The sequence below is a fragment of the Podarcis gaigeae genome, assembly GCF_964106915.1.
Source record: "Podarcis gaigeae genome assembly, chromosome: 2".
Classification (NCBI taxonomy): Eukaryota; Metazoa; Chordata; class Lepidosauria; order Squamata; family Lacertidae; genus Podarcis; species Podarcis gaigeae.
This window is the reverse complement of record NC_139679.1, coordinates 43,559,354-43,583,041: the sequence shown is the minus strand read 5'-3', so window position 1 is coordinate 43,583,041 and position 23,688 is coordinate 43,559,354. Positions and strand designations below refer to the sequence as shown.

Sequence of the window (23,688 nt, the reverse complement as noted above, 5' to 3'; positions counted from 1 at the left end):
TCCAAGTTATTTGTGCAGTGTGAAGCAGTACTTTTATTTTTGTCTGTTCTGAATCTTCCACCATTATAACTTCATAAGGATGGCCCTGGATTCGAGTATGATGATGGATAAACTTTTCTGTCAACCTTCTCCACACTATGCACCATCTTATACACCTAAATAATATCCCAGCTTTTCTCTAAACTAAAAAGCCCTGAATGCTGTAACCTTTCCTTATGAGGACTTGGATAATTTTGGTTGTCCTTTTCTGAACTTTTCCCAGCTCTATAGTATCTTGAAATCAGGAAACCAGAACTGTATGCAGTACTCAAAATGTTGTTGCAGTTTTATTTTCAACTCATTTCCTAACGATCCCTGGTATGGAACCTTTGGTATCAGCCACAAGCCCGACTACCTCACCGCTCACCCTGGCTCTAGATTATCAATGAATGCTTTTGATATAGAAACTGGATTTAATATTTATTCCTCTCCTTCAACCGCACAGCAGAGATAATTTATTTTCCTTGTATGGTAGCTCTGGCATTAGTGAGTGTGGGATGTGTGTGTTCTAGACAGCAGTCAGTCAACTGCTCTTCTAACATGAGCAATAATGTGACCACATTGTTAAGACAGCACATGTTTTGGAGCCAACTAAATGTAAGATACTAGGTTTTCAGTTTCAGAAGTTTATTTAACTGCTAAGACAAAAGACCGGGGTTGTTGTTTTCTTTACAAATAGTGCTCCATTACACTCTTAAAGCTTTAACTATGAGCATCAATCCTAACACTCACAAATCTGCTTTTATTTTGCTGGTCTTGGTACTTCTTCAATACTCGCAGGGCAATATTTGGCAATTCACTCCATGAATGATACGTTTGTGATTTTTATTAAGAGGATGGAGATTCAGTGGTGGTATAACTTTTCTCCCTTAGGCTATGCCTCTGTACCAGCATCATGTACTAGCTGCAGCTTGCTAGCCAGAAAATCTGAAATAGTGCTCAGTAGAAATGATAACCCCAGTGTGATACACAATCATCTTGGTGCTTAAAAACAAGTTACAGATGCTATTTTCATGCAATATAGCAAACTGGATAAAGAAAGTAACAGTTTTCGAGGCAGCAAGTCTTTTCTTTAGGAACTTAAATGAGCAAACATTTTCACAAGCAAGAACACACACACACACTTAACTAATCTACTCCTTCATAAAGAGGCCAAATTTCGTTTCCAAATTAAGCTATATTCCTTCAATACTGAAAAATGAACACCTGGGAGGAGCTGAATGATTAACAACTTTGCTTTTTTTTCAAATCGTATTGTTCATTCTACAATGAGTAAGTCATCAAACCTTTCTTGGGGAATATACAGCCTTCTACAACAATGAAGCACAAGACTGCTTCCATAACAGAATAGATGAATTCCTTTCTTCAAATCAATAACAAAATTGGCAGCACCCTAGAAATGCACATACAGGTACTGCACTGACATAAGTTTTTTTCCAGGGTGTATTGGGGGGGGGGGTTATACAGCTAAGCCAGTCAAAATCATCTTCATACAATCAATTTATACAATCATTTATATGGTCATTCCTATTGCAGCTCTGCATTTGCTACAATAACTGGTTCCTCCTTGGTGTCACTATTTTCAGCTGTTGCCATTTCCGTAGAGTTCCCTTCTCCCATCTTCAAATGCTCTTGTTCCTCCACTTGGCTTTCTGCTGCTCTCACTTCAAGGCTTTTTTGAGGATGGGCAGACAGTCCCTCTGTTGTTCCTACTGGTTTGATTCTCTCTTTTCCCTGCTCCTCCTCCTCTGCAGATTTATCTTCAGAAAAGGTTATAGTAGAGCAAGCTCTCTCATCCCCTTCTGGTTTAGCAGTTTCACTGACTTCAGTGGTTGTGATCTCATCTGCAACACTCTCTTTTCTCTCTACTGCAGCACTTTCTGTAGCCTTTTCAGCTTCTGCCCCCTCTAAGGCTCCAGAGTCATCAACATCTTGGTCAACGTTTTCATCTGTAAATGGGTCCTCACCCTGACAAAGGGAAGAAGCATATTATTACTTACTCACAAAATTGTCTGAACCTCCCTTAGACAGCCTCATACCTAGAATGCAGAAGTTTGCAACTGAGTGATTGAAATTTGAGCACCCTCACTTCAAAGCACAATAGCCTTTCTTGCCTCAAACAACTTAACAGACCACATTTTTGCTAAATTCTTTCACATGTGCCTGCCAGCACCCTAAAGCCTGTGGTACTATTTGGAAAGCTGACAATGTGTCTGCCTCACAGGAGTAAGATTGGAATGCACTTTGCTGCAGTATATTTACTGTAGCATCAAGAGATGTAATTCTATAATAGAAAAATCCAGTGGAATCTTAAATAATTTTCAACACACCCTTTGAGCCTTCAGCTTAGAGGCAGAAACTGTTTTTAGGAAATACCCAGTTGAATCACAGCTATGAAGTGCTCAACTCTCTCACCACACTATTCAACACTAGCAAGTCTAGATGCTGACATATGGCTATAAACCAATGATGAGTACTCATACATTTTTGTGATCTCATTAAGCAGAACACTCTTTGTGTCCAAGAAACCTAAGGGAATGACTGTACTGGGAACCACTCATACAGCAGTCACACCAAACTCATTCAGACTGAGGTCATGGCTTGTCACTGACCATATCAGGGTCAGTCCTCTCTTTTGCTCTTGCTAGAATTTCTGTTCTTTATTAAAGGAAACACCATATGGAAACTAGTGTTGTTCTGCTGATTCTCAAAACCAATGTCTGTCATGTACGGGGATTAAAACCATTCTCTCCCCCACCCTACCCTGCTTTTGTGGATCACTCGTGGCTGACCTGCAACTGATGTACAACGGAAAGGCAGCATGCCAGTGCAGAAATCTAGCCCTTAACCTGATCAAATTCAAGTGACAATTTCTGAACCACAATACTCATGAGGCACATGAGTTCCAAGTTCTCTTCTGGAGTCCTGCTTTTCCATCTATATCCATGCAGTCCCAACCCACAAAAATTGGGCCAGATACAGTACTGCCAAGGATTTCTGCACCTAGCAACTAAACATTTATATTTTATGACCCAGTTGGAGACTAACTGCCTCCATGAAAGAAGATCCATGCAGGTGAAAGACAAGTAGCGCCATCTTCTTTGACTGAAAATCAGCCAACCAGCTTTATTCACTGATGTTCTGTAGTTTCAGAGCTCTAGGCTCTACCCCGCGATTTGGATGTGTCCATTAATCGCCAATTAAAGGGGTGGGGATTCAAAGTCAAAAGCTTCCTCAGGAAGGGCAAGGTGCCAGCATCCTTTAAGGGAGGAAGTAATATGCCAATGTTCAAGAATAATTTCTTGATGCCAACTGCATCACCCTGCCTCCAGCCTTCCTTTCTTGGGGAAGGTGCTGAGAAGATTTTTGATGGGGCAGCTCTGGCATTACCTGGAATCCTCAGATTTCCTTCACCCCTCTCAGCCTGGTTTTGCACCTGGGTATGGTACGGAGACTGTGCTGGGTGGGTCGAAGATCTCCTCCTGCTGATGGACAAAGTTCAGGTGTCCATGCTGATTCTGTTAGACCTGTCGGCAGCCTTTGATACTGTTGATCATGAGGTGTTGCTGAGGCACCTGCGGACCCTAGCAGGGGTAGACGGAGTTGCGCTTGAGTGGTTCCATTTTTTCCTCCGAGAGATCCCAGAGGGTGGCACTGGGCAACTGCTCATCTGCCCCAAGGGCTCTCTCATGCGAGCTACGCAGGGTTTATTCTGTCACCCCTCTTGTTCAACGTGTATGAGAGGCCGCTGGGAGAACACAGCCTCAGTAAATAGGCCATCAGTGTCAACTACAAGCTGATGTGCTCAGCTTATTTTTTTTTCACTGGACCCAGAGAGCAGAGTCTCAGTTTTACTAGTGTCTGTCTAGCAGAGACTAGTTAATTGGCAGAAACTCAGTCTGGTTAAGACCGAAGTGTTGCCATAGGGACAGAGAAGACATGTAGAGGAAATGACAACATCTGCTCCCCCATTAGTTATGCTTGCCATGAGAGGGTTCTGTTGAATCTTGGGATGCTCCTGGATTCCCAGGTATAGGAGCAGCCAAACTTGTGTCTTTTCGTCTTCACCTGGTCAGATGGCTGCAGGCTTTCCTATCAAAAGTGGAACTCACCAATTACATATGGCCATGTATGCTTCATCAGCAAACCCTCAATGGTCACACAGGAGTCTCCACATGACCTGCAAATACTCATCTAGGCTACCACACTTCCCATTATTGGCTCATCACGTCCCTGCTTTGGGGATAAGTGGCGTCTTTTCCATTCTCAGCAGGGGAAAAGTCTAGTTTGATTTACAGAGCCATAGTGAAATATTTTGGAGAGTCCCTGTCTCACTCATGTCATGCACTGTCCAACAGTTGAGATCAGATCACCTGATGTCAACTTTCTCCCACATGTGATATTTGGAATAACATTGGGTCTAACAAAATTTGCTTTGACTTTGGATGCTGTTCCCAAGTTAATTCCCAAGTTAACACGAAAACTGAAAACTCATTAGGGAAATCAGCATTACCTTTCTAGTCAAGAAAGTCCACTCCGTGCTGTGAGCAAGAAAAAAATGCTTTTTCTCAACCAACTAGATAAATTTTCAAGCGGTGCTTAGGTTGGGCACAATGCTCCCCCTCAACACAGCTATATTTTATATTAGCAGAGGGTAGCCTGAGGATAGTATTTATTTTGCTAATTAATCTAGTTGTAAGCAGCTATAAGTTTCTTCTATACTGGCCACGTTAACACATCACAGTAAGCCACAGTAAATGGTTTGCCATAAAAATGCAGATCCCTAGTTTAGCATTATGCCTGAACCTGGGATTGTGGTTTGTTTCACTTCTAGCAAATCAGTGTGAATCCAAGGTTTGTTCTTGGTTTCCTAATCATGATTTGTTTGCTGTGAAATAAACCATGACCCCAGGTTTGGACATAATGCTAAACCAGGGACTGCCATTTCTCGCTTCTGCTTGCACTGCTTGGGGAGGAGTGAATGAAACCTGTATATGCATTCATTTTAAGCCTTTAACTACAGTTTAGTGTAATGTGTGAATACAGCCAGTGTCTGCTAGTATGAGTATCCAACACATCTGGGAGGAGTGGGAGTGAATGCTAGAGAGGAAGACACTAATCAAGGCTCAGATTATACATAAGAACGCAAAGAAATAATTTTGCTTCCCTCCATCTTATGTGAAAAGACACATGCAGCACACTCAGCAATATTACTGTAATGCTCTGTTGAGGCCAAGCTGAAGCTCCTGCGCTCTTGCTCTGTGAAAAAGCAGGACTACACAGCAAACATCCTGCTTACTTACTTACCTTGAGGTACTTTTCTAGCATTTTCACAATGTGCTTGCTATTCAGAACACTCTTAGCTACGTGGAAACTAGCCTTCTTGAAATGTTCAGCTGCCATCTAGGAAGTGTAGAAACACAAGTCAATATGATGCCCAAGTAGAAAATAAGAATGCTGCAATTCTGGTTATCTTCCTTATTTTACAGCCATCACTTTTGCGGCACTAGGCACTCAAGACTTTGTAAAAGAAAAAATACTTAAGAGTAAATATGGTCAGTGAAAAGCTCTTGCCATAGACATCCTGGTGATGCTTCTGCCTAGGCATTTTCAACTTACGTTATGCTGGAGCTAGGGTTTTGTTCTATATTTGGAGTATTTCTATAAAATGACAAAAACAAAAAACAGCTCTTCCTCCAGCAGAAGCTTCTGCTGGATTGCAGTCCCTTCAACAAATGGAATAGCATCAATGAACAGAAGGGCAACTCTGGATCCAATACACGGTAATCAAAATGACGCAAGTTTATAAAAAGTGAGTATAGGACAGGAAACTAAAATATGCTTTATATGAACTAATAGATTTATTTGGGCATCTTTACTACCAAAGGGGGCTTATTTCACTATCAGAAGTGTAACCAAAACCGAAATGAGGTTTCTATAGTGCTTTTATCCAACTGTTTATATTTAATAGTTTCATAAGGGAAACTTCAATACATACTGCGTAAGTACAGAACCAATTTGCACCTTCTCTTCTTACACAATGAAGATACGTTGGCTAAATTTTCCTTCAGGCCAAAGTAGAAGCCATTATATCCAAGTTTCAGTTGTAACATGGCAAGTTACACATGTGTCATCAAACTATTCAAGCGTTTATCAAATGTAGGTGTAATCTATGTAGCCTATGTATTCCTCTATTCTGCCCATCACTGTTCCTAGCCCTATCACAGACTTAAGTCTTTCAGGGACTCTAAGGAAAAATCAAGCACTGTAACTTTACTCATACTCCAATAAAGTTCTCCTCTTTTGTAGCTACAGGTGCCATTATTATGGTCTCTCAAACTGGAAAAACCATGCATATTATTGGCACTTTTTAAAAAGTAGAGTGTACATAAAAGAATGTTTTGCTGAAACCTCACGAAAGTGGTTTGATAGTTTTCCTATTTCGAAAAGGAGATACAGAGACACTCATGCCCTTGAGCTAAGAGCCATGACTCACCCAGAAGGCATTCAAATCACCTGCACTTGCTTTTCCTATATAGTGAAATAACTCTTAGGTTGAGTCCCAGACATAGGAGAGAAAAGGGAGAGAGATTTTATGATGGCCATCAGGCAATGCCTTGCCCCACCCTCCAGCCGAAGAGCCTTCAGAATGGAGTTGCTCCCACAGGCATTATGTTTAAGTGTCCTTTAGTGAACTGAATAGAGTGGAAGATTATGAGTCATGGAGGTGGTGAGGGTGTGTATGAATTAATCAGTCCTAAGATAATTTTTAATTGCTATTTTGCTAATGTTGCTAATATTATTTTATACATTATGAATGTTGTGAATCCTATAATATACTTTTTGTTGTAATTGTGCTGTTTAGCCTTTTTTTAGTTCTTTTGTTAAGTGTTTTATGGATTTTAAATGTTTTATTGATGGATTGTAATTGTTTTACTGATGAGTTGTTCATTATTCTACATGCTTTATGTGGCTATCGTGATTTTCTATTAAGTTATTGTTATTTACTGTTTGTAAGCTGCTTTGCAATTTTTCTGAATGAAATGCTGCACAGAAATATATTTAATCTATGCTATACTATCATTTATTAGCAACCAAAAAGCAAGTTAGTCATGCCTTCATAAATAGGTTTTCAATTGTAATTGAGAAGCAAATCCCAGATTTGAAAAAAGTGTCAGGTATGGAATAGCAATCAATCAAAGAATTTCTAAGCCTGCATTACTAAACACACTAGCAAGTAAGCCCCATGCAGTCTGTGGGACTTGTTAAGCAAGCACACATGGACTGTTTTCTAAATCAATGAACTTCATTAATCAATCATATAGAAAATACTAATACTGCTTACTCTGCGATTCCTGTTGTGATCAACAGACCTCAGGTGTCTCTGGAGAAGATGATGTTGTGCAGGAATTAGCATATCACAAGCCATACAATGAGCAGCATCTATCTTTTTAAAAAAGTGCTCCTGGCCAATTCCTGAAATGGTACAAACACAAATTAGATACACACAACTGAACATAAACTATTAAAATGGTGTAGTATGTTATTTCTCAAGCAGTTATTTTGACACCATTCCCAGAAATTGGCTATGTTAATCATTTTAAGCATACAAACTAAGAAACAGTTGGTCAGAGAAACTAGAAGAGAATTCAAAGGCCAATGCAAAAAACTCACTACAGCAATAATGGTCATGCCATTAAAAAAACCCCAGCTGCTACTGCAAAACTCCTCACAAGCATTAGCTCGTCTGTCCCTATAACATCCTAGGGCAACATGACCCAAACATAGGGGGAACTATTACAACAATGGCTATAACCTTGTTTTTTGGTCGAAACATCTCTGCTCTTAATAACTGGGTACTCTCTAACTCACAGCAACAGTTAACAGCCTGCCTAATCCATCAGAAGGTAGTGGACTCACCTTCACTAGAGATTTTTAAGCAGTGTTTGTATGACCATTTGTCATGGATGCTTAAGTTGAGATTTCTGCACTGTACTTTCTAGGTGGTGGGTTGAGAATTCTTAATAGTGTTCCACTTACCTTTGAATGGATCTGGTTTTTGTTTTGGACCATCCTTCTCCGTTAGCACTTGTCGGCGCTTCCCAATTTTCTTATTTCTGTTCACTATATATTTCTGGGGATTGTAAAGGAGAAAATATGTGTAATCAGCTAAGTCACTGTCTCCAAAACTGAGTAAAAAGTCCAGCTAGAGGTGACATTGCAACTATACACTAATCACTCAAATTAGTGATCTCCAATCACTATGTAGTTCACTGGATAATGGCTTCTTAACAGTTCTGTTTCAATCTTTCCTTCACACTTTCAGGTGGGACTCATCAACTTAAGCCCTAATGACCAACCAGTTAGACACTACTATCCAGAAACATGCTGCATTAACAAATTACTTGATAGTAACTTGACAAAAAACCTAGTTCAGGCTTCCTCAACCTCGGCCCTCCAGATGTTTTTGGCCTACAACTCCCATGATCCCTAGCTAGCTGGACCAGTGGTCAGGGATGATGGGAATTATAGTCTCAAAACATCTGGAGGGCTAAGGTTGAGGAAGCCTGACCTAGTTTAAGAAAAACTTACAAAAATAACCACTAGCAATTCTTTGGGCATTAATCGCAATTACTGGATAGCAGAAGCAGTTCAGTTACCCGATAGTTGTTTTTGTTCACAACTTAAAATCCCAAATACAGTGGTGCCCCGCAAGATGAATGCCTCGCAAGACGGAAAACTCGCTAGACGAAAGAGTCTTCTGTTTTGGAGGTGCTTCGCAAAACGAATTTCCTATGGGCTTGCTTCGCAAGACGAAAATGTCTTGCGAGTTCCTGCGGGTTTTTTCCCCTCCCCCCCTTTTTCTAAGCCGCTTATCCGCTAAACTGATAAGCCGCTAAAAGCCGCTAATAGCACTAATCCGTCAATGGGCTTGCTTCGCAAGACGAAAAAACCGCTAGACGAAGAGACTCGCAGAACGGATTCTTTTCGTCTTGCGAGGCACCACTGTAAGCATACCTGCAGGAATTCTACAGTCTTGTCAGGCAGTTTGGTCCCGATGTATCGCAGGACCTCCTTGTGAAATTTGCTCTGTAGATGCTTCTCCATTTCTTCATCATCAAAGCTTCGGAATTTACATACAGAGCAAGCAAACTGGATTCTAAAGAGAGGCATTGAATTTGATTTTTAGTACACATTATTTATGAAATTCAATACATGAAAAATAAATTCCATAAACTCAACTATTGTCCTAACAGAACCTAAGAAACTTGCTGTCTACCAGATTCCTTTGCTGCTTCAATCTAGGGTTGCACTGTTTGTTTATTATAGCAAACTATGCATAACTTTGCTACAATCTATTTTCATCTGGAGTTTACTAATATTTTGAAATTATCTTATAACAGCAATATCACAACATTAACAATGTAAGTTTTCATCACACAACACAAGAGTGCTGTAATTCTTAGGTTCTATCCACAGGAGTTTCCATACACTAAGAAAGCATCTCTCCTGAAGAGCAGCAGTCCATTTCAACCAAGTTTTATAAAACAGGCATAAGACATAAAACCTTCTGGACCTCCTTCACACCCCTGCTTGACTCGTGTAATCCACCATTCTTCTTCCTCTACCCATGCCTCCAGGCCACACACACATGGAAAGGAGAAAAATGGGGGGGGGGGGACTACTCTAGGCAATTAAGGTTTTAAAGTTTCTCAAACTGAAGTGCCATCGTTAGAAACCACACACACACACACAGTTATGGAAATACTGAAATGCAATATTAGTTGATATAACCAATTAACCTTCCAGAAGAGTATTTGCCTGTATTACAGAATTACATAATTTTGGAAGGGAGGCAAAAGGAAAAAATGTGTTGAGCAAGCCTACTTAATCTGGAAACAACCAAAGATATAATCAGCCTTGTAGACATGTATGGGATGCAAGATGAAGTATTTACATTTTGATAAATGCAGAATTTTGGAAGTGGGTAAAGGAGGACAGAGGAGTCACATAAAACATGGGCATGGCATAGGCAAGTCCTATAGAATCTCAGCTGGCTACCATTAAGCAACCATTATTTTAATTAAATTATTAATTTCTACACTACCTTTTCAACTAGGTAGCCCAAAACAGTTCACAACAATATTTTCTAATTGTTACTATTTGTACATTTTATTAGCACTTTAAAAGACAATGTATGAAACTAAATTTTACATAGCAAGAGCCATTTGTTTTCCTTGAGCTGGAAAGCAAACTTGCAGGGTAGCAGAAAGAAAAAAAAATTGTAGAGAGAGACAGCCCAAGAAACTTTAGTGAATATTCCTGGAGAAACAACAGAATGTTCTCAATTACTGCAGCCATATTTCGAAAGGCTACATATAATGTGGGTTTAATTTTATGTATGAAGCAGGAATTTAAGTTAAAATGAATTTTAAGCCAAAGATGTTTAAAGATGTAAGAGTTCTAATCTGTTCAGTTACCTGTCCATAGCACGATCACGCATTCGATCCCTCTGCCTCTGCTTCTCTTTTCTTTGTTTTGACTCTTCATCATCATCATCAATGCCATCACCAGATGCTACAGAAAGTTAAATTTAAGGCAGTTCTTTAAGAACTAACGTTCAACTGCATTACAATGTCATGGGATGAAAATATTGTACCTTCTAATCTCTCCTCTCCTCTTTCCTTGACTTGCTTTTCTAAGGGTCAATTAAAGATCTACCATGTGAAGGCAATAAAAAAGCACTTACCTCTATCAGTGTTTCATATGGCAAGTGTAATTCACAAATATTATTTACATTATTCATTAAATTGCACTTTTTCAACACAGCCATAGCCTCCCTCATGATATACAACATAGGCATGAGGGCTATTCTCATAAGAAATACTGCCACAGTGAAACTGCTTTCTGTTAGTCACGCTTATGTCAGTCCTCTGAATAGTTCTTAGTTAGTGCAGTGGAAGAAGGTGGAGTGGGGAACAGTCACGCTCATATCCCTAGTCAACTCTGAAGTTCACTGGGTTGCCTTGAGAAAGTCAATCTCAATCACAGGTTGAATGGACACTAACATTTCTCTCTAAGCTTCTTAGGAAGACAAGAGATACATAATAAATATGTTGTAATAAACAGTAACAGAAGCAGAAAATTGAAACAATGTAGTCTCAAAAATAGTAATGTATGTTTCAACAACACAACACACACTACAACTATAAGAAATACATCCAGATGTGCTGAAACAGCTGGGTATACCTATACAGTTCACTAATATCTTTCTTTATGTTTCTATCAAGCTAAACAAATGGCCCAGAGAATGAAAACTGGTGACTGGACAACTAAGCCAACTAATGGGCATAGTGTGAATGTGCTGTCTACAGAGTCTCTGTCACAATGTATTAGCTAAGATTCCTGCATTGTAGGGGGTTGGACGAGATGACCCTTGGGGTCCCTTCCAACTCTATATGAGAGGTGGTTTCAGCCACTTTCCTGCTGCTGCATTGCACAGGGCTAAGCCATGGTCCAGCTTAGAATGTTGTCTAAACTCGGCCTTCTGGTTAATCTTGCTCCATATGAAATACAAACTGTAATCAAGATTTGTTCTTAGTTTTACACCTTAGGGCAAACTATAGCTCAGCTCAAGGCAGCACAGCAGAAGAACACCAGGTGAGGAGTCCATGTTCTCTTCTTCTGGAACCCTCACGCATCCATACTAAGTTACAAAACCCAGCTCATAATATGTAGATAATGCTAGAGCTTGGGACTGAAAAGAGTAGATTTTAGAGTAGAGTATAGTATTTATTTACCCAACTAATATGTTATGGAATTCACTGTCACATGATGCAGTGATGTCTATCAGCTTTAGATGGCTTTAAAACAGGAATTATCACTAATTTGTTGAATAAAAATTAAAAAAAATGAGCTGAGGATGATATAATATTTTCAGTTTTCAGAGACACCTGGCTAGTCACTGCTTCTAAGGAAGATACATGAATGCTACAATACTATCTCCCCTAAGGTGTTAATATTGATGTTACAAGTTTTTTAGTTTAAATTAATTTTACCCAGTTGCATCTACAGTGGTACCTTGGGTTGTGAACATAATTCGTTCCAGAAGTCCATTCTTAACCTGAAGCATTCTTAACCCGAGACGCGCATTCCCTACATAGACCTCCCGCGGCCCTGGAAGTGGATTGCGTTCATATTCCGGGGTAAAGTTCGCAACCCAGGACACCTACTTCTGGGTTTGTAAATTTGTAACCCGAAGCATTCGTAAGCAGCACTGTTCGTAACCCGAGGTACCACTGTAATGGCCTCCATAGAAGATCAGAATGGAATTCCTACCCACTCCACAATCCCTCATAACAATCCCTCATAACTTTCAAGTGGAAAGTTAATATAGACCTGCCAAATATAGGCCTGCCAACCCTACCTTTCCTCTTTAGATCTTCATTGCTTCTCTCATGCTCCTTTAAAAAAAGGGAGAGAGGGATTACACAAAGTAATTAATTTTACATCTCTTAAAAGCTCAATGTAAAATATGCTGCATTACAATGTCAGCAATCCAAAACATTCATCACTTTAAATGATCACTTCTAAAAATCCAGATACTTTTGAGAAAGTTACTTACACCTTTATCTCTTTCATCTCCTGATTTGTCCTCTCCTTCACCATTATCTGTCAATACACAAGACACCATTCAACTACTGTGAAAAGTTCATTTTATTTTATAGTCTAAACATAGCACTCTTCTGAGATCATTTAAAGTGGAAATTTGGTTTCCATCTGCTGAGAAATTTACTTGCTAGCATATCTTTCCCAACTCTTCTCCATCTTACTACAGAGATGCAGGCCATTTATTTATTTGGTGAACTGTAACATTGCTGTAAAGTACTATATTTTATAGTAGCACATCGAAGAAGTAGGATTTATAATGACATATTTAATAAATGATTAGAAGACAAATAGGTTGGTACCAAAGCAAAGGATGAGAAAAAAGAGGACTAGTCCCTAATGTAACAAAATCAAAACATTACCATTGTCAGAATAACCTCTTTCACTTTCTGTCTTTGTCTGTTTGCTGTCTGGTTCATCTCCACTTTGGGAATGTTTCCGTTTGCGTAATCCACTTTCAAAATCTGAATGCCCACCAAAACGACCACGGAATGGTCTTCTCTTTGGCTAGAAAGAAAAAAAGAGCAATACATGCTTGGCCAGTTTGTTGGCATTTGCCAGGACCCCCAGGAATGAATTAGTTTCCTGCTATAAATGTCCTCTTTCACAAAAATACATTTCATGCATTACCTTAGTAAAGAATAAAGCCCAACCCATGCACCCAAGGAACACCCATATATCGCTACCTCACAAGCAGGCATTTTTTCAAGCAGTTCATCTCAGTTCCAATAAAACAAAAACATCACTATTTTGTCAATATCACTTCCAATTATTGCAATGAAAAATAAAAATAAATGGTGTTATATTATACATCCTACATAAAAATAAGACCATCTTCTCTTGTTGTTAATCACTGAACCAATCTGATGATTTACAACTACTGAAACAGCTATAAATGTCAGAGTTCCTAAGGTTAGTGTGCTAAACTTACTCTGCCACGTGATCTGTTGAAGCCATAGGGCATGTTCCCAGGAAACCTTCCCATTCCCATTCCTTGCATTCCCATCATGCCGTAATCATAATCCCCATAGTCGCCATAGTCTCCGTAGTCTCCATAATCACCATAATCTCTATACTCTGGAACGAGTGCTTGGGAAAATAGTGATGGAAGCCGGTTGGGTCCAGGTCCTTCCATATTCCTTCCACCCATGTAATTCATCTCATTCCATTGTGCAGACATCCGTTCTGTACTTGATGGCATGAAGTGGTCACGATTGAAAGTGTTTAGGTGCCCTCGATTCTGGGCCCTCCCTCTGGCAAAGCCATAGTTGTTGTTTCCTCTGTTGCGGGGCTGATCTCTGCGGTCACCAACATCATCATAGCGGCTTCCAAAAGAATCATTCCGATCTGATCCAACTTCATTATAGTCATAGCTGGTTCTGTACAGGTCACGATCAGGCACTGATGCTCTAGAGTCATAGGACTCATAAGACTCAAATCTGAAAGAGCTGTATTACAAGCAAAGAATTCAGTCAGTAGTTATAGAGGACTTGACAGGTAGTCCGAACAGACTTGGCACAGATATAAATTTGCATGCTGGAGGCCCTCTGAAAGTTTATTTGCTTCTCTACAAAGAAGGGGAAATAGCTTAGTGGTGGAGTACATGCTTTGCATGCAGAAGGTTCCAAAGGTTGGAATCTCCAGGTAAAAAAAGACAAGTAAAAGGACTGAGAATGACCTTTACCAAAGAGCCTGGAAAGCTGCTCCTATTCAGAGAAGACAACACTGAACTAGATAGATCAATGATCTGACTCTGCATAAAACAGCTTTATATGTTCACTGTATTGGAATAAGGAGCAACGCATTCTACAACAAAAGTAGAAGGAAACAACCTATATCTGTTAGACAACCAGGGACCCTTACAAATTATGAAAGTTATATAACATGTATTTTCTATGTGGTTTCAAGGCACTATTATGAAAACCCTGTTTGAAAATCTCTTGTTGAGCTGATGCCTCAACAAGAGAAGGCAGCAGACCCTCTCTTCAACAGGTTGCCTTCTCTTGCATGAAAGCTTTGTCATCAGAAACTATAGCATTTGTTTAACTGTACCAATGTTAAGCTACTTCTACATATCAAGTAATGAATATTGTTCTACCAATTCTTGTTTTTAACAAATTAAAGTTCAATTGAGAACTAGAAATATGTTTTTCAGAGATGAGAATCTTTAGTTTACCTTCCCTGATCTTCCATGCCTTCCCCAGGACCACCACTGCCTTCCTTTGACAGCATATCCAGACGCTGGTTTATTTTTGCTATAATGGAGTCAGAGTTTTCTGTGCCCACTGCCCCACTACCATAATTTACAACTGGCATGCGAGAGCCCATCTCAGCACTCATTGTCATGTCGGTAGCTTTAGGAGCATCCCAGGTAGTTGCAGCAACACTGGCAGCATCATAGTTGTATGGGGCAGCTGTAGTAGAGCTGCTGGTTTGGGTACTGTAATAATCATAGCCTTCATAGCCTGGAAAAAAGGAAAGACAATAGTACAGTAAAAAGGGGGGCTCTGAGTTTCAAGTGTCAATCTTATCTATGGAAACCATCACCAAAGCCAGCACTCATACACACTTGAAAACAACTGTCAGATACAAACATTAATAGGCCACCACTGCCCACTGCCACAAGACCAATGAAGAGTTATTGCTTTAGTTATGTGCCCACAATTAAAGAGGTGGAGATTTTAGGTGTATTATCATTTTTCTTCTATAAAAGCAAATTTAACCCACCCCATTTTCCTTGAAAGAAGAGCAGTATAAAAGTTAAAAACACTACATGATCACACATTGTTTTGTATACTACAAGCTGAATTCTGCAGCAAAATTCTGTAGATTATTTCTGTGTGTATGTGTTTCACTTGAGTTTGTGGCTGATGAGGCTGTTTGCTCAGGATTGAAGGGGTTAATTCTCTATTTGTGGCAGAATGGTATCTGAATATATTCTCCTTGTTATCCTTGTTATCCTGCTCCTTGGAGGACTGCTACCAAAAACCACTGACTCTATATGTATATATATATATGCATTTAGCAAACTGCTGCCTTTTTATATATATTTCAAGGCTTTTATATGTTATTTTCTCTTTTAAGGTTTTATTTCCATAATGCCTAATAAAGGTTTGATAAAGTAAGTAGAATATATTCTCATCAGGACAGAAACATGCCTATGACTGCCTAAAGTTTTGATTTCCTCAGAAGAGGTCAAGGCCCCCTCACTGTCCCCCTTCTACAGCTCCCCGCCACTGCCCCACCATGGGCTCTCACTTTCTCCTCTTGTAACTTTCTGCCTCCTGTTCTCCCTTCAGCTTTGCTTCATTTGTCAATTAGCAGCTATATTAAAATCTTGGATTTCTCCAATGATTTCTATGAGAGGCTCTCATTTCCATCCCTGGGTCTAATTAAGAATAATTTTTCGATGTGTGGATAGTTTATTCCCCAGATTACAATGAAATGGTTCTTTGTGCTGTTTTTGTATCTATATCTCTCTTCCTCCATCCCTTTCTCTCCATCCACTGGACGTAGAAGGGAAAGAAGGGGAATGGGAAAAAAGTATAAATATAATGCTCAGCTTCCACTCTCCCTAATTCCTACTAAACTTCCCTTCTCTCTCGGTAAGCCTCTTTTGCATTCCTGCCAGTTTTGAAGCCCCCCCTTCACCAGCCACTTCCATCCCTCTTCCTCCAATCCCCACCGCCAACTTTTAAGATTCTGTAACTACTAAGCACGCTCAGCCTTCACTGGGCCTTTTCCGGGATCCACCCAGATAGTTTTGACTTTTTAAACATGTCTGTGCTTTTGCAAACCTCTGGGTTCCCCTAAGCATGCTGATACTCAATGGCCCTTTTTTGGCTACAAAGTTGTTGTAACTCTGGAGCCAAGTTCTGCTTTAGGAGGAGTGATGCAAATTCAAATTCTAACTTATATAATGCCTCTAAATGTTCCAGTCAGTTATTCTTGTTAAATCTGAGAAAATTAGCAAAATATTTAAGATAGTACTGCAAATAAAACACATACCTTGCCAACTTGCTGGATTTGTTGAATAGCCACCTTTTAAAGAGACAAAAGTTTACTTTTACATTAAACACGTCCATCAAAGCGATGTTAACACAACACAGATTAAGTTCTTTCACAAGGCAAGCAATTTAAAACAATTTTCAATGAATTAGTTCTTTGACAACAACGCATAAAACACAAGTGATGTGTTAAAGAGTTAAGTACACATATATAGGCAATATCCACCATCATACCAGAGGACTTCCCCTTCCTCTCCTCTACCCGCAGCTACTCACACCTCTCAATCTACTCTAAAATCACCCAACTCTCTGGAGCAGATTTCAGAAGTGCATGGGGGCTGCAGAGGGGGAGGAAAGGGGAAATTAGTTGCCCAAATAGCTAAAACCATTGGACATCTCCTATACAAAATAAAATCCTCTCAATATATTGTCCCCAAAGTATAAGTTCAAGACTGCTCAGGACCTTTAAAAAAATATTATTTGTGACCCATGCTTAAGAGAAGCATATTTATTTATAAACACACTTATGCTCAACATTCTTAAGGTTATCTTCTATTCCTTTTCTAAACTTTTTATTTTAGGAGATCATGACTTACCTTGAGTACTGGTGGCCTCAGTACCCCAGGAACTATAACCTGTAAGAGAAATATTGACTCATTAACTCACAGAAACACACATTAACTTCTCCCCTCCCAGACTCTCTCTCTTAACTACTTTCACATACAGCAGCTGTAATTTGAGTGAAAATGTGACTACTCAAACATGCCAATTTACAGTAGTTAGTGGTTTGCTATGAAAGTACCAATCTCATCCATTTTGCCTGCCTTCTCCAGCACACAAGGGAAACAAACTATGATCAGTAAGTCAGGGACAAACTGTGGGTAAAGACAGTGGCTTGTTTGGAGCAAAACAAACCACAGCTCCCAGTTCAGACATACCACTAAGCTAGGGGTTTTGTTTCACATTTAAAGATGACAAAATTATCATATTCACAGTAAATCACCCCTAATCTTCAGACCCTGCCCGTCGCACATTCTGCATAGGAAACCAGACTGTATGCACACCCTGCTGAATCCAACAAAATTAGGAAAGGAACTAAAAGTAAAACTACCACCCCATAATGCGGTTTTATACAAATCTATGGTATGACTGCCTTTGGAATACCGTGTATAGATCTGGTAGCCTCATCTCAAAAAACGATACAGTATTGTAGATTTGGAAAAGGTTCAGAAAAGGCAACCAAAATGATTAAAGGGATGGAGTGAAAGGTTGCAACATTTGGAACATTTAAGTTTAGGGAAACAATGATTAAGAGTTGACATGATACAAGCTTATAAAATTACGAATGGCATGGAGAAAGGGGATAGAGAAAAGTTTTTTCTCCCTTTTTCGTAACTCTAGAACTCATGGATATCCAAGGAAGCTGAATGTTGGAAGATTCAGGACAGACAAAAAGTACTTCTTCACTTAGTTAAAACTATGGAAGGCATTTCCACGGGAAAGAAGAGACGGCTGCGAACTTGGATGGCTTAAAAACAACGACGAGATAAGTTCATGGAAGATAAGCCTATTGACAGTGAGTGACTAGCTGCAGGCCTTTTAACAGGCGGACGCCTCTCCTGGCGTCGACTGCATAGCAGGAAAAAGGATTCGCTTGCTACCTACAGGGGTGGCAGAGGCGTTAAAGACACAGGAGTCCTGCCAGGGACAGGGAAGATGTTGGCAACTTTTAATAGAGATGTGGAAACGACTTTTCCTCTATATGGACCAAGCGCTAAGCCCAGGAAGCTGCGGGTGTCTGGAGGAGGGGGCAGGCCGGCTACAAAAGCTAAACCCCCACCCCCGGGGGAGGAGGGGAAGAGGCAGCACCCCACACAGAAGAATGGGGCGCAGGAACCGCGCGCTGGCGTAGAGGAGAGGGGTCGCCTCGACGCCATTTTGTGTCGTCTTCGGAAAAAGAACCTAGTCCCGCCTTCCTCGCAGACCGTGGAGATTAGAAAGAGGCGCTCCATTCGCCAGGCCAATCTCCTAGAGGGGCAGCGCCGATGGCCAATCAACGCCGCCCGTGTCTCGCGGAGGCGGTTGAGAGCCACCAGGCCTAGTCGGTGCGAAAAGCCACCACGGTGAGGTAAACAGCCCTACCCCAAGCGAAGCCTAACCCGCGTTTCCCGGTCCCTTCCCCCGCCCCTGCAGCGCCAGCTCTCACCATAGCCCTGATCCATGGCTTCCCTCTCCGTCAACCTGCGACCACGCAGAGTAACCTATACCCTCACTGCGCGAGCGTTGGAGCCCACCGCGGATTGGCTCCTCTTGCGTACTTCTGAGTTTCTATTGGTTGCGATCTCAAAGTTCTGCCCATTCGTGTTTCCCGTGAGCGGCTTCTACTCCCGCCCCCCCCCCGCGAGAAATCCTTTTTCATTGGCCTGGCTTCTTAAAGCGACCGAAATGGCTCGTTTAAGAGAATTTTCCGGTTCCTGCTTAAATTGACGAGAGGCAACGGTGGAAGGAAACAACGCTGTGTACTGTATTATGAGCCTATATGAAGTGGCCGCGGGGAGATGATCTCTTTGGTGCGGTGCTGTGAAAGAACTATTCGCTTACACCCACAAAAAAAGAAAGCAGCTGCAAGAGGGTGGATTATTTCCCCACCACCCTAGCAGAGTTGCGCTTTTAAATACATGTTGCATATGAAAAATTATATAGATGCGAGTTACACACCTGTCCCTTTCGCGGACAATAATTTTTTGTTGCAAAATCTCGTTTGGTATCGTGCTTTTAAAATGCTCTCTCTCTAAACTAGGACAATACTCCTAGTTAAAAGACTGGTTTGTAATTTAACTCCTACAGCCTTTCGCTGTCGTGGAATTAGGTAGGCACCTGCTGAATTTCTAGATGTGATTTTCCAGATGCGTAGGCATGTTTTTCTGTCCTGGCAAAACAGTCTTGTGGCACCTTAAATACGAATTAATGTAATACAGCATAAGCTTCTATAGGTCACCATCCATCCGGAAGTATAAATACATGTTTTATAGTATTTTAATAATAGTAGATTCTCTATCATTAAGGTGCACTTTTCCCGACAAGTTTCTGTGGGTAAAGGGCATAACTATTTCAAAGCACTGCAATGGAAGAGAGCCTCAGATTCAATATAATTATTTGGAATTGTATTAATTTCTATTACAGTTCCACTACTCCTGGCCTACCCATTTCTGACAGAATGGGAAGAGAGGTCTGCAAGGAACTTTATTTTTAAAAATAGCTGTACATTGCTGAAGTGTTTTACAAGGATGCAGAGACCCCCACTCAACCTTCTTTCCAGTTTTGGGAACAGAGGAAGATACGTTATATGTCTTGTCCAGTATCATCTACAGCGACTGCAAATCTTCAGGATTTCAGACAGGAATCTTTCCTCAGTACTACTTGGAAAGGGCCAGTGTTTATCCTGAGGTCTTCTGCATGCAAAACATGTGCTCTAGCACAGCCATTCTTTCATTTCCAACAGAGAAACTATCCATAATGCAGCTGTTACAGGCACAAAGATTGTAAACCTGCTGTTGCTCTATTTCCTAATCTTGAGACACACTCACTAAATAGTACTGTCCTTGACTGCTAAACCTTTCCACCACCACTTAATGATGACCTGATGTTGACCTTGAGCTGGAGTATTTGTGTTATATCCAAGTTCTACACAGTAGATCCCTAGTAATTTATAGCTCTTAGTCTTGCCCATTAATTTCAGTGGGACTGCACAGAGCATCACTAACATGGGATGCAATCCTAACAGTTTAACTCATTTGTGAGGTAACAGCACCAGTACTTACAGAATTTGGTACAATGCAGATTTGTGATAGCATAGCACAGCTATAGTGAAAACCAACTGGCTGAAGAAGCACAATTTCCCCAACTATACAGAGAAAAAGCATCATAGTTTGTGATATCCTTGATAATCAGTGGTTCAGCATTTAATCCTGGGTTTTTCCACCCACAGTCCAGTGTACTTTGTGCAAATCAGTACATTCATCCTCAGTGATAAGCATGATGAGGAAACAAATGAACAACCATTTATTTGTTATTTGCAACAGCAGAAATAAAGAAGAGATAAGTACATCGTTCAGTTATGATGTCCAGTTTTGGAGCTCCCCACTTCTCCCTGTAAAGCAGGCATGGTAAGCCTTTTTCAGACAGTGGGCCACATTCTAGGAGCAGGTGAGGCCAGAGGCAAAAGTGACTGAAGCAAGGAACATGACTCTTAACCTTTGCTCCCATATTTGTACAACCCATGATGGCTAGGTATGCTTTTTTGTACAAAAAATATTGTGTGATTTGTTCCCTATAGCAAATAAAATTGATAGAAGCTACACTAGGCAGTAGTGGAGGCTGTATATGGAAGTAGGTTCGACAGCTGCTATGAACCTTGCTCATCTCCTTTGGAAAAGCAGCTGAAGAAATTTAAGTTAAAATGAACGAGGACCTAGAAATTTAGCTGTGAGCATGCACAAGCCAATTGCTCCAAAATGAACCTGGCACTTCAGACACAAGTTGATCTCCAGACGAGAACTAAATTCTATGAAAAGAAATAGCAAAAACTATGATACAGGGAAACACTACAGGACTTACAAAGTAGTTATATATACAGTCGAGTGGATATAGAAATGGAGTCTAGCTTTTCCTGCAGTTTACCAAGTACACATTTCAGTGAAAGTAATCACTGCTTTCCAGATTCAGCTTTACAAAATTCCACACGCATGGCAAAGCTGCAATTAAAACAAATGCTCTGGCTATTTTTTTAAATCACTGTCGGGCAATCACAACTTGATTTAGTTTAGTTTTATATAGACAGAACACTGTAATTCATGACAAAGAATAACGAATTCTAAAACCGATGTACAAAATGACATTTGGTACAGCAACACAGTCAATAACATTCAAGCAGGAGGCTACTTTGTACATATTTGAAGAGAAAGAAACAGACATGTACATATATAATGAACAATACTAAAGAGAAACGGGTGCCAGGCCCAGACTAAAAGGCTTTTAAGAATTGCATAGATGGGGTAATTTCACCAGGTAGTTTTCCACCTCTGTTGCAGTGGAAGAAGCTATACATGGTGGAATTTTCCCTGCTGTGAAATTCTTAAATGTCAGAAATGTTTTCCATGTTTTCTGAGAAGAACCAGGAATATGGTATAGGTGAAGAAATAGTATTCATCCCCTAAAGAGATACAACGTTATGTTGTTATCCTTAATTCACTATGTAGCTGCGCCTAGAATTTATGGTTAAATCTGATAGTGGAGCTAACTTCTGAGTAGATACCAAAGTTCAATAGGACTTTCTTGGACAAGCGTGTACAGTCATACCTCGGGTTACAGATGCTTCAGGTTGTGTTTTATCGGGTTGTGGACCGCCAAAACCCGGAAGTACTGGAACGGGTTACTTCCGAGTTTCGGCAATTGCGCATGCGCACCAAATTGCATCCCGTGCATGCGCAGACGCGCTACTGCGGGTTGCGAATGTGCATCCTGCGCGGATCACGTTAGCAACCCAAGCGTCCACTGTATAGGATTGGAGCTTTACCTGCCCCCTTACATTTCCAGAAAGGACCAATCTAACCTCCTTTTCACTAATAAATAGCAGCAATGGAGTGTGATGGATGAATGAAGGAAGTTTAATAAGGGATTCAGATAACCTTTAATAATTTTACAATCTAAGGCTCTTCCTCAGATCTTCAATCCCAACAAAGCCTCCTCTAGATGAAGCACTTAGCACCAGGATAATTGCTGCCGCCACCACTTCCTCTACTACCCTTCTACGATAGAACTTGATAGCCCAGCTATCCCCACAAAATCTTAATAACAGTGGAACTTCTAGAGATGCCCCAAACAGGCTTTGAATTAAATAAATCCATAAAAACCTCCCATTAAGGGTCAAACATGGCAGACGTTTTAGGATCCGGATCCCCTTTTATTCTTGTTTTTACTGATTAACTGCTAAATTTGAGATTTGCTCTGTTTAACCTATCCTTCTGTGTCGTTTCACCTAAAGCTGCAGCTTGCTTTGCAGGGAGTGGGTGTGTGAAGAATAGACATGTTCAATATCATACCTAATTTGACCCTAGGCCATCCAGACCTCATGCCTGTCAGTTTTCTCCCAATATGTCCTCACCCCTGCTTTAGAGTTGTGAGACAAACATGGGGACTCCATGCTGAGCCTGCAACTCTAAACATCTATCCCAAAATAGGTCCCACTGCACTTACAGAGACTTACAGCAGGATTCCACTAAGTTGTTGCATGCACAGATGAGGTCTACTGGTGCAACAGGACATTCTCCTGCCACACCCCCCGCAAATCTGCTCTGGAAGCTTGGGAGGAACCAAAGAACAGGTTTAGGGGAGGTGTGGGTAGGGAAGAGACTTTTTGTGTGAGCAGACCTCGTTCTGTGCATGCATATCCCACTTAGCACTACAGTGAATTCCACCCCTTTGCAAACAAGCAAGTAAGCATGTTTATGTGTGGGCTGTTAGTGCAATAATGAAGATGGAATGCATAGGAGGCTACTGAGGTTTTTAGACGTATATATAAGCTTAAAAATGAATACCACTCCTTTTGGGTTTAACCAGTTGATAAAAAGATGGCTACAAAGTAAGTTGTTACCACAGTCTGGCGCAGCCCACCCATGAGGTGGGGTGATGCCGCCACCTTAGGTGGAAGAAGCCCCTGTGGGGGTGGAAAAGTTGATACCTATTTAGTGCCAGTGGTAAAGGCGGTGGGGTGGCAGGGCAGGACTCCCAGTTTTGCCTCAAGCAGCAGAAGGGGACACGCTGTCCCTAACTACAGTTAACATTTTTGTGCAACTCACATTTTTACTACTAACATGTACAGTCATACCTCATGTTATGGACGCTTCAGGTTACGTGTTTTCGGGTTGCAGACCGCGGGATACCCGGACGTACCAGAATGGGTTACTTCTGGGTT

General features: G+C 40.7%; 1 protein-coding gene across 7 annotated transcripts; it reads right to left on the bottom strand.

Moving 5' to 3' along the window:
• Positions 1-649: 649 nt before the first annotated feature.
• On the bottom strand, positions 650-19,032 carry AKAP8 (A-kinase anchoring protein 8). 7 transcript variants are annotated; one of them, XR_014561028.1, is made up of 16 exons: positions 18,922-19,032; positions 17,312-17,350; positions 16,717-16,749; positions 14,885-15,173; positions 13,640-14,156; positions 13,071-13,215; positions 12,665-12,711; positions 12,467-12,503; positions 10,700-10,738; positions 10,521-10,617; positions 9,058-9,199; positions 8,080-8,173; positions 7,385-7,515; positions 5,347-5,442; positions 3,430-3,623; positions 650-2,007 (listed from the first exon to the last, which is right to left on the bottom strand). XR_014561028.1 is itself a non-coding variant. In XM_083726007.1 (15 exons), the coding sequence occupies exons 1-15, from the start codon at positions 18,935-18,937 to the stop codon at positions 1,567-1,569; spliced, it is 2,163 nt and encodes a 720-aa protein (XP_083582133.1). In that variant the 5' UTR covers positions 18,938-19,032; the 3' UTR covers positions 650-1,566. The 7 variants fall into 7 exon arrangements, 4 of the variants coding, with proteins under 4 accessions (XP_083582133.1, XP_083582134.1, XP_083582135.1 ...); XR_014561029.1 differs by lacking the exon at positions 10,700-10,738; XM_083726007.1 differs by lacking the exon at positions 3,430-3,623.
• Between the last annotated feature and the right edge of the window lie 4,656 nt (positions 19,033-23,688).

Excerpts from the sequence above, each read along its gene's own strand:
- AKAP8 (XM_083726007.1), bottom strand. Across the intron at positions 14,157-14,884 it reads GGCATGGAAGATCAGGGAAG|CTCTTTCAGATTTGAGTCTT; the intron begins GTAAACTAAAGA and ends CTTGTAATACAG. Across the intron at positions 10,618-10,699 it reads AGGAGAGGAGAGATTAGAAG|CATCTGGTGATGGCATTGAT; the intron begins GTACAATATTTT and ends AACTTTCTGTAG.